We start from the raw sequence: 11,645 nt of genomic DNA on the forward strand, positions 1-11,645 counted from the left end.
ATTTTAACTTTTGAAGTTTTGACTCTTATTTATGACTTGAATTCACACCCGTGAACATCCAGGCTAGAAATGATCTTCAATAACCCATACTTGTAAGATGCGACGAACCTGGTTGGGTGGTTGCCTCATACTGTTGATCACTGAATTGTTTGGTCCAGACACGATTATTCACAGACGGTTGCCATAATGATGGAATATTGCTGAGTTTGACTTAAAACTAAACTCACTTACACGTGTTCGCCATTGATAGCCTTATGTCGGAATAGTATCATTCATCAGCTTTACTCGGAATACTTGCTTGTCCCAAGGATTGGGTCTCGGTTCAAAGCTATTGCTGGTAAAACAAGACAAGACACAGACTGTAACCAGATCATTCTCACCTGTCAGTGACAACACACCTCCTATGCCTCAGGCATATACTGCGACAATTAATCGTGCACTAGTAAAAGACTAGGCTGGTGATTAAACCTCATTATTAGGATAATGGTTGCAAGTGACGTATAATAATTATGTAGTCAATTTAGATAGCCACATCATCCGTTCCATTAGTAACTACTCGTCTCTTTCCGTGACCTACAAGAAGACGCCATCCGGCTTGCCGGAATGACACGAGTAGTTACGAAGGCATCCGTTCGTCTTCCACTGCAGTTATAGTTATACCGAAGTCAACATGATAGATTTGTGGTGAAAGGTATAAATTTAACCGCCTCTTGCTACCGACTCCACCGCGTTATCTGCACCAGTTCATTATATTTGGTTGTAAGCTGGTTAAATCAACCGCTTGTCACGCTGAATATCCAGATTCGATTCCCCACGAGCGTCAAATGTGAAGCCCATTTCTGGTGTCCGCAGCCGTGATATTGCTGGGATATTGCCAAAAGCGTCGTAAAACCATACTCACTCACTCACTCACTCACTCACTCGTTATGTTAGGATTTCTGTACATACGCGTGACTGGTGTTAAAGACATATTTTAACACTCCAAAATAGTACGGTCAAGGTACAAACGTCATGTATTCTACCCATGACAGGGACGGTAGAAGGTGTTCAGTGTGACAGACCAGACAGGTTTGCATGTCGGCAATATTTCAAAAGTGTATAACATTTCCATCATACAGGAAATTCACGTTGAAAGAATATGTGCCCACTTCGACAGTTACCTTACAAACTTCGATACCTTTGTTCAACAGATTCAGTAAATGCTGTCACTGAGTTATGTGGTCCAGATTCCACTGTTTACAGACTGCCCTCGTAAGGTTGGATTATTAGACAATGATATTGAGGGGGAGTGGGGGAGTGTGTTGGGTGTTGATGGGAGGTGGCGATTTATGGAGAGGATTGCACAATGCCGTGTCGATCATAAGTTGATAGAATATTCACCTGAACATATCACTTCTTTGTTTCCTAGTGGTATGATTCTCTAATGTGAGAGTTACTTCCCCTAGAGTACATTTTAAGTGACTTTTCTACAGAAGAGTTATGAAGGCGGGAGTTCATATTTTTTCAACCAGGAACAAACAACTACAGTGAATATTTTTATCATAGTTTGTGAGACATGATTTATACTACGAATCCGACACCTGAAGGTGTTGGGAAGCTGCTGTCCGAACCTTCTGAGACACATTCGTATGTAAGAGCGGCTACGAAATTGGTAGATCACAGCGAAAGGTTTCGCGTGAAAGATAGAAACTTCGGTCGGCAGTATGCTCATCTGTACGCGGAAAGGCTGTTGACGATGCGACCGAAACTGATCGAAGCTGCTAAAGATAAATGGGGTAAAAGTGCTTTAATGTTGTTTACAGCATGTCTTATGTAAACCACTCGTCACTATTGTTCAGGGTTTGAAATATATATTGTGTATTTTTCTAGGTGCTGACATCAAAATTAGGAAACTCCATGAACTGAAGAGTGACGAGAAGTGTGTGGTAATTGGAACACTCTTCAAACACATGGAACTGAAGCCAAGTATCCTCAAGGAAATTAGTGAAGAGGTATACTGTACACTCATGAACCACCACAACTATACACTTCGGCAATAGGCTGACTTCTTATTGTGATCAGTCTGATAGTGACGAATACATTTTTATGCTTTCTTATTATGATTTTGTATGTCAGTGTTTACTTTCTCCATTTGTGTTGATCATTAGTTTCCATATCTAATCTGCGTTTCACATCTATGGTAGAGATGGATATTAGTAGTATTGGGTATTTTTTGTAATATTTCAAGAAGTGAGCCAGTCAGATATGTAGGTACAGTGAGGACCATAGGGCAGAGTGTGTCATTTAGTGTTATGAATAAAGGGTTATTGTATCTACTATCAGGGATAATCTACAGCACTCCCTGATATTGTTTGGCCCTCCTGATTTATGGTAAGAATAAATATTTAAAATACTAATGTAGTTTTGTATTGTGCTAGATTCCATTAGAACATAAGCATAACAGGAAATAGACTAAAATACATTATAAAAGACCGGATATCAGAGGGAAAATGTCAACTCTAGTGAGTCTGTGTACAGATTGGGATGTTATTCACGTTATGGTCAACTTGATGTTGCAGCATAACTTGATGCCACAGCCAGTCCATTCCCGCTACACTGATGGAGCTGACAAGTTGCTTCTGGAGGATGAACTACAGAGAATTTATCTGCTTGGAAACATGAAGGTTGACACATCAGTCACAGGTATTCACGATGTCTTTCGACTTGATCAGTAGGTCAGGGAGGAAACTTGTCTCCTTAGGGTTTTATTGGAAACATTGTTGCAGGCTGTATGCATGAATTTAGGAATGAAGCCAATACTGTCCACTTTTAATTCTACTGGATACAACAGAGTATGAATGTTGAACTGTTTCAAGTGATACAGTTGTAAGATTTACCACTAATACGATCACTGTTTGAGTAGTCAGTGTCCGATTTTAGAACAAGTAACCCTTCCTCTGTGACAGGTGTGATCGTGGCTGTATATGGCATTGAGCCTGAAGATGACAAGGGGAAGTTCCATGTGGAAGACTGGACCTTCCAGCTCCTGCCTGCTCAGGTGGATAGGCCCAAACTGTCAAAAGACAGGTATAGTTTGAGTGAATGATGCAGGATGTAAGTCTCCCTGCTCCTCTCTTGTCAGAAGTCATTTTATTTAAAAGGTTTGGTTGTGTTTTATGAGTTAAGCAAGTAAAATAAATATAATACCTTGGATGCATTTTGCAGTTACGTGGCACTACTGTCTGGTTTGGACATCGGGGCCAAGTCGGAGAAGCTGTTCCAGCTTCAGATGTTTATTGACCTGGTGACCGGGCAGTTGGGGGATGAAGGGCAGCAAGAAGCATCAGCAAATATTGTTCACGTCATCTTTGCTGGGAACAGTCTCAGTGGCTCTCTACAGGATAAGGAGAGTTTGAACAAGGTATTCAGAGATGTATTTCGGTGATGTCTCATGGATATTCCTTGCCCAGGAACCCAGGTTGCCCTTCAGGATGTGTAGCTGTAGCATATTTCACATGGTTTGAAAGAGTCCCACTCCAAGTGTTTTAAGATGTACATAATGTGCCATTATCACTGTTGCTTTGTGTGCCTTAATCCTTTATTTGCTTAGTGGTAAATGTCATCACTCATCACATCACTCCAAATTCCAATTGTCATCACTCTGACCTTTCATCTCTCATTTATCAAACAGTGATACTAGTATTTTAAAATGTTTGGTTGAAATGTCATTGACCTCACAACATTTATCCTGCATACTTTTTGGAGAGTTATTGATTAAAAAAACATCTTATCATGCATTATGTTTCCAGCTGCAGCTTGACTGTCATCCCTGCAAATTCTTTCTAACTGTCATTACCATGAAAGAAGGCTCACTTGTTCACTGTGTATCACTTTCAGTTGGGTCTGCAGCCCTGAAAGCTGATTCTCTCATGTTGGACATTTCAGGCAAAATATCTGACCAAGAAAACAACAGCAGGAACTGTAGAGGCAATGAAAAGTTTTGACGACATTGTCACACAGCTCGCTGTGAGTAATAAGCAGTAGAATCCATTTGTTGACACTCACATTTGCAAAATTCAGTTCACATTTATTTCTGTATGATTTGATTCAGTCTGGTGTTTTACTGCAGTCACCATTGTTTCAGTTTGCCCATTGTGAGTGGCATTGTAAGCCAAGTGCACCTGACAGACGTTTAATTGTGTATGATGCATGTTATGAACCTGTAATGTAATATGAGTGAGTGAGGATAGTTTTACACCGCCCTCAGCAATATTCCACCTGTATGGCAGCAGTCACTAAATAATCAAGTCCCAATCCCGTTGGTTGACCATTACGACAAGCATGGATTCCTGAAGATCAATTTTAACTCGGATCTTCACGGAGGTAATGTAATTTGAGATGTGCCAAACATCAATAAGTTTCATACGTGTGTGATATGCTATTTCAGTCCTGCGTTGATGTGGACATTCTCCCTGGGGCAACTGATCCTACAAATCATGTGCTGCCACAACAGCCCTTACACAGATGTATGTTTCCCCAGTCCGCAGCATACCCCACTATGAACTCTGTGACCAACCCTGTGGATCTCAGCGTGGACGGTGTCAGGTATGCTGAGGATGTTAAAATAGTTACTGTTTGTTTCTTTAGTGTGTTCAGCTTGCTTTCATTACATATTTAGGTGTAAGAAAAGAAGTATAAGTATAAAAATATAGAAAAAAGGTCATCACACCAGCATTATGGTTCAAAATATTTCTTCGGGTATAGACTTCTCATAATGGTGGCATTTTGTTTGCAGGACAAGATGCTGTTGTCATATAACCTTCCCCTAACTTCTTGAATGCAAGCATAACAATCTATGAACCAAAATCGATTCAAGGTATAGCATATTCATGTTGAAGTTTATGGTCTCAAATTATCGTCTGTTTTTCTTTATCCCTTTGTGGCCTTCTCTTATTGCTTCCACTTACGTTCTGCCATATGATCAGTAGACTGGATGCTGCCTGTTTTACGTGTTGGAAGTGTTGCTACGTTGGAAGTGTTGCTACGTTTCATGTCATAGTCAATAACGTGGAAATCACCAGAAGGGAGATAACTCATGGCACCTTGTATGTCCAGTGGTTCTGACAACTATGTAGATGTAATTGCTGCTCCATGGACGTTCCCCATTCATTGACCTCTTGGCATTGTTTTATTACCTGTTTGAAAATGTCAGAGGGTTGACAGAAGGGTATCCCAAGACTTTGATAATGTGAGAATCTCAGTATGAGTGTATTACAAGAGGTTGAAAATCTGAGAATGTCGATATATGGGTACCACATGAGGTTGAAATGTGACAATCTCAGTATGAGGGTGTTCAGGCAGCAGAAAATGTGAGCATAAGTAAACTTGTGGGTATCCCAACAGATTTCTGGGGACCTCAGGGCAGCCAGTACAAGATATCTGGCGATACAGCACCCTGGAGAATGACCTGGACATCCTGGAGAAGACCCTTGTGTGGGGGCACCTGGCTCCCACTGCACCCGATACACTTGGTATGTCACACCTGCTGCCAGCCTCACACTTGGTATAGCGCACGTTACCAGCCTCACACTTGGTTTGTTGCACCTGTTGAAAGCCATGCACTTACTATATCGCACCTGATACCAGCCTCACACTTGGTATAGTGCACTTGTTACCAGCCTCACACTTGGTATAGCTCAGTTGTCACTAGACTCATACTTGGTATAGTACACTTATTATCAACCTCACACTTGGTTTGTTGCATTTTACCAGTATCATACTTGGTATAGCGCGCTTGTTACCAGCCTCACACTTGTTTTTTTGCACGTTACCAGTCTCACATTTGGTTTGTTGCACATGTTACCAGCCTCACAGTTGGTTTGTTGCACATGTTACCAGCCTCACACTTGGCCTGTTGCACATATTACCAGCCTCACACTTGGTTTTTTGCACCTTAAAAAGGTCTCACACTTGGTATTTTACACCTGTTACCAGCCTCACACATGGTATGTCACTCTTGCTACTGTAGCATGACTCAGCCACCGTTCAATATTTCTCCTTGAAACTTGAATACAAGTCAGACATGTGTGTTTAGATAGGCATGTAGGTGTAAATATCCACTATGAGTGGTAATTTTAGTAGGAAGGTGACTGGAGACTTGAGCCAGGACTTGAGCCATCTTTCACAGCAATCTCAACCATGAAGACAATATTTACTTAATCCTCAGAGGACTTGGACATCAATATTCACAATGGTACATCATTTGCTTACTCCTTCCATACTCTTTAATACGTTAGAAGCCTGACACACTGATCGCAATCAAGGGATGTCTGGCCAAAGAGACCGAATTTTTTAATAAGACTGCAATTCTTTACATAGAGTTACGTCCCTTTGTCTCAAGGATTCCCTGTCATGGATTAGATTCAAATATTTACCATGATTATGATCATGTAGCAGAGTTTGTATGCAAAAGTGTGAGAAGTTTCTAATTTCAACCAATTTCACAAGCAAACAAAACATCTTTCACCTTAATTAGACCAATATGCATAAAGTGACATACAGTAATACCTCAATGGCACTGTTAAGTCGTTTTCTCACTATATCCCATATTAACTCGAAATGCATTATTGGTATGAGGTGTCATAGTGTAATACAATCTGTCAGTGTGTGTTGGCATAAGGTTAGCCTGAGTTGTGTCGTTTATTTACGGGCTGTGGAGTCGAGTTGCTGCAGAATTTCATGTAAACCCTGACAGCAGTATATAACAACATTCATTCACATGGGGTAGCCAAATGGTTAAAGTGTTTGTTGGTCACTTAACGAAAGTCTGGGTTCAATTCCCCACATGGGAAAAGAGATCATTGTGTGAAGCCCATTTCTAGTGTCTCCAGCTGTGATATAGCTGGAATATGGCTAAAAGCAGTGTAGTAACCTACTTGCTCACACACTGCATATGGTACCACTGATCTACAGCACCCCAGCCCTGTCAGAGACTCATAAAGATCGGGATTAGAATTGATCTTCAGTAACCCGTGCTTGTTGTAAAAGGTGACTAACGGAATCGTGTGGTTGGCTCTCTCACTTAGTTTACACATGTCATCGTATCCCAATTGCATAGATCAGTGTTCATACTGTTGATCAATTGATTGTCTGTTCTAGACTGCCACTATATAGCTGAGTGCAGTGTAAAACTAATCCCAGTCTAACTAAACTTAGTCTCAGTGTTATTTGTTACACTCCACCACTGAGTCTAACAAACCCTAGTAGAAGGTCGCATCAGGTAACCTTTGACGAGTTTGGGAGACCTGTGACCATCTGATCAATAACAAGACTGTTAAATAGATTTAACCAATCAGACAACGGCTTCTACTTAGGGATTAGAGGGACTTACAAAATATTCAGGTCACTGATACAGATATCTCCACAAACAAAAATCCACATATAACACATTTATTTGACCTGCAGTATATACGTTTTGGGTGTTTCCATTGACATGGTTACCATTAGCTAGTATTGGCGCAAGATGACATCCTTGAATATTGACAAAAACACTATTTTCAGCGACTGTTTACTCACTGTTATCATGGTTGTAACGTGCGCTGTGTGCATCACCTGGAAGCAATCTTATGCTAAATATCATTCAGAATCGCTCAGGTACAAACCTTTACGGGATGAAAAGTTCAAAAGATATGTGCAAATGTCCACTTTTGCGATTTGGTAAACTGTGTTTTGATTTATCAGTCTCACGTCCTCCCATAAGGTTTTGTTAGACTCAGTAAAGGAGTGTAACTCAGTACTGGAGTGTAACGAAAAGTACTGAGGCTAAGTTTATGTAGACTGAAATTAAACCCAACTTACCTGTGACATGGAATGGTACAGTAAACTATGTTCATAGCAAAACACTTATAACAAACATGCTTGTAATCAGTTGTTTGTTGGAATTCTTTTATCCATCTAAAATTAGCAGAGAATTTGTTTTTACCGTAGTTTATTGTATGTTCATGGATGTACAAAGAGTCTGTTGTATGTACCTCCACAGGGTGCTACCCTTTCTACAGTGAAGACCCATTTATCATCAGTCACTGCCCTCATGTTTACTTCGCTGGCAACTGTAAGGAGTATGGAACTAAGATGTTTAAAGGTAATGTATGTTGCATAATATAGACGCCTGATCTGAAAACAGTCATGAAAGACAAAACACATTTTTCACATAACCCTGCTGTGATGTACTATGCATGGATGAAACAAAGGTGTTATGTTGTCATGTGGACACCATTAAGGAGCTGCTGATAATCCAGCAGATAGTTTCGCAGACTGGCATTCAAAAGTAATTTTGGAGATTATATTTCTGGAATCTTGTGATATAGTAACAAGATATCCTGATATTGCAGAAAGCATCACTTATGCAGTTATTCAATTGGCATGGTAGTGTTGAGAGTAAGGATCAGTAGCTACCTCATGACTTCAAGTGGGATATTTTATTGGAATATCATTAACACAATTTAAAAAGTCTGTACCATGGTCATAACTGCTCCTACCTTGGTCAGTACAGCTCTTATATGGGAAAATTCATCTCCCAACTTTGTCAGTACAGCTCTGTTTTGTGTCAGTATAGCTGTTACCTGGGCCAGTACAGCTCCTGCCATGGTCAGTAGAACACCTACCTGGGTGAATACAGCTGCTATGCTGCTACCTGGGTCAATACAGCTGCTATGCTGCTACCTGGGTCAATACAGATGCTGCTACCTGGATCAATACAGTTGCTACCTGGGTCAATACAGCTGTTACTATGGTGCTACCTGGGTCAATACAGCTGCTACCTGGGTCAATACAGCTGTTGCTATGCTGCTACCTGGGTCAATACAGCTGCTACCTGGGTCAATACAGCTGTTGCTATGGTGTTATCTGGGGCAATACAGCTGCAGCTATGCTGCTACCTGGGTCAATACAGCTGTTATGCTGCTACCTGGGTCAATACAGATGCTGCTACCTGGATCAATACAGTTGCTACCTGGGTCAATACAGCTGTTACTATGGTGCTACCTGGGTCAATACAGCTGCTACCTGGGTCAATACAGCTGTTGCTATGCTGCTACCTGGGTCAATACAGCTGCTACCTGGGTCAATACAGCTGTTGCTATGGTGTTATCTGGGGCAATACAGCTGCAGCTATGCTGCTACCTGGGTCAATACAGCTGTTGCTATGCTGCTACCTGGGTCAATACAGCTGTTGTTATGCTGCTACCTGGGTCAATACAGCTGTTGCTATGCTGCTACCTGGGTCAATACAGCTGCTGCTATGCTGCTACCTGGGTCTATACAGCTGCTGCTATGCTGCTACCTGGGTCTATACAGCTGCTTCTCTACTACTACATAGGTTAATACAGCTGCTGCTACCTGGGTCAATACAGCTGCTGCTATGCTGCTACCTGGGTCTATACAGCTGCTGCTATGCTGCTACCTGGGTCAATACAGCTGCTGCTATGCTGCTACCTGGGTCTATACAGCTGTTGCTACCTGGGTCAATACAGCTGCTGCTATGCTGCTACCTGGGTCTATACAGCTGCTGCTATGCTGCTACCTGGGTCTATACAGCTGCTGCTATGCTGCTACCTGGGTCTATACAGCTGCTGCTATGCTGCTACCTGGGTCTATACAGCTGCTGCTATGCTGCTACCTGGGTCTATACAGCTGCTGCTATGCTGCTACCTGGGTCTATACAGCTGCTGCTATGCTGCTACCTGGGTCTATACAGCTGCTGCTATGCTGCTACCTGGGTCTATACAGCTGCTGCTATGCTGCTACCTGGGTCTATACAGCTGCTGCTACCTGGGTCAATACAGCTGCTGCTACCTGGGTCAATACAGCTGCTGCTATGCTGCTACCTGGGTCTATACAGCTGCTGCTATGCTGCTACCTGGGTCTATACAGCTGCTGCTACCTGGGTCTATACAGCTGCTGCTATGCTGCTACCTGGGTCTATACAGCTGCTGCTATGCTGCTACCTGGGTCTATACAGCTGCTGCTATGCTGCTACCTGGGTCTATACAGCTGCTGCTATGCTGCTACCTGGGTCTATACAGCTGCTGCTACCTGGGTCAATACAGCTGCTGCTACCTGGGTCAATACAGCTGCTGCTATGCTGCTACCTGGGTCTATACAGCTGCTGCCATGCTGCTACCTGGGTCTATACAGCTGCTGCTACCTGGGTCTATACAGCTGCTGCTATGCTGCTACCTGGGTCTATACAGCTGCTGCTATGCTGCTACCTGGGTCAATACAGCTGCTGCTATGCTGCTACCTGGGTCTATACAGCTGCTGCTATGCTGCTACCTGGGTCAATACAGCTGCTGCTATGCTGCTACCTGGGTCTATACAGCTGCTGCAATGCTGCTACCTGGGTCTATACAGCTGCTTCTCTACTACTACATAGGTCAGTATAGCTGCTGCTATGCTGCTACCTGGGTCAGTAGCCACCATGTATGCATTATGGTTGGTTTACTTTCAGTTTGTAGGTCAACATAAATAAGTTATTTACAATTAGTATGTTGTCTCATGCTGTTTATGTTCTGCATGTCGGTAGGTCCTAATGGACAGGAGGTTGTCTTGGTATCAGTCCCACGATTCAGCCAGACGTCAACCGCAGTCCTTGTCAACCTCCGCAGCCTGGAGTGCCAGCCAATCAGTTTTGACGCTCATTTCCCCAGTCCAACAGAAGCCAGCCCAGAGGTGGATAAATGAAGCTTTGAAGACAGTGCTGCTTGTTTATTGTTGTACTGGGACAAGAATATCTTGTAATGATTGTGAACAGTCTTACAATGACAAGAACACCAGGTGTTCACTGGCAAATGAAGTGCTACATGGACATGAACATTGTCTCTGGACACCAAATGTTATTTCATTATGAGTTCATAGTGATTAGGAGGTCAAAGGTCTGCAGCTGTTCCACTATTCCACTTCAACATTCAAAACTACTCATGAAAGTTTTCCAGACAGTGTTCCTGACACCAATGAAAATATGTGATGCATATAGTATTTTTGCTATTTTGAGTTATTATATTGAATAATGTAAATACAAGTATTTGGAATGAATAAGAATGGTCTTTGTACAGCTCATGTCAGAATAAAAATGCCTTTATTAAAACATGCTTGTTGCTGTGTTATGTATTTGATGAGGTGTTACTTTTGTAAGAATGGTGACTGTCTCTAGGCCATGAACTCAATCATGGAAGAGAAGTCAGTATTTGATTCTGTCCGACCAGTGTGTTTATGTTTACTGTATCAATGTTCATGAACTTCACCCAAATAGTTAAATATATGCAAGCTGCATCACTCGAAGTTTCTCTCGAATAAGAGGACGTGGCACTATAAAACTTGAAATAATTTCAACTCACTCACCAACAAACCCATGAAAATCCGAGTTATACATGTATGATGTAACAGATGACCAACTGGATCAGGTGTCAGATTTGCTGACTTGTTTGACATATCATCATATCCTGTTGTTTTGATCGATGTTCATGATGTTTATCACTGGGTTGTTTCATCCAGACTCAATTATTTACAGACTTTGAACCATGTTGCTGAGTGCAATGCTAAATAACAAACAAACCAGACAAGATTTAACAAACATTAGATACAGAAAACATCTGTGTACAGGAAGGGGG

The 11,645-nt window shown here is 41.9% G+C and overlaps 1 protein-coding gene across 1 annotated transcript; it reads left to right on the forward strand.

Moving 5' to 3' along the window:
* The first annotated feature begins 1,445 nt into the window (after positions 1 to 1,445).
* LOC137284104 (DNA polymerase delta subunit 2-like) lies at positions 1,446 to 11,122 on the forward strand. The gene is made up of 10 exons (XM_067815785.1): positions 1,446 to 1,775; positions 1,870 to 1,991; positions 2,559 to 2,682; positions 2,946 to 3,066; positions 3,205 to 3,400; positions 3,925 to 4,005; positions 4,427 to 4,584; positions 5,383 to 5,510; positions 8,018 to 8,119; positions 10,562 to 11,122. The coding sequence occupies exons 1-10, from the start codon at positions 1,556 to 1,558 to the stop codon at positions 10,717 to 10,719; spliced, it is 1,410 nt and encodes a 469-aa protein (XP_067671886.1). The 5' UTR covers positions 1,446 to 1,555; the 3' UTR covers positions 10,720 to 11,122.
* The last annotated feature ends 523 nt before the right edge of the window (positions 11,123 to 11,645 follow it).

The sequence above is a fragment of the Haliotis asinina genome, chromosome 5, assembly GCF_037392515.1.
Source record: "Haliotis asinina isolate JCU_RB_2024 chromosome 5, JCU_Hal_asi_v2, whole genome shotgun sequence".
NCBI classification, from domain to species: Eukaryota; Metazoa; Mollusca; class Gastropoda; order Lepetellida; family Haliotidae; genus Haliotis; species Haliotis asinina.

Coding starts and splice junctions, on each gene's coding strand:
- LOC137284104 (XM_067815785.1), top strand. CDS start 1,556: ATGATTTATACTACGAATCCGACACCTGAAGGTGTTGGGAAGCTGCTG. Junction 3,067..3,204: donor CCCAAACTGTCAAAAGACAG/GTATAGTTTGAG, acceptor TGCATTTTGCAG/TTACGTGGCACTACTGTCTG. Junction 3,401..3,924: donor ATAAGGAGAGTTTGAACAAG/GTATTCAGAGAT, acceptor TGGACATTTCAG/GCAAAATATCTGACCAAGAA.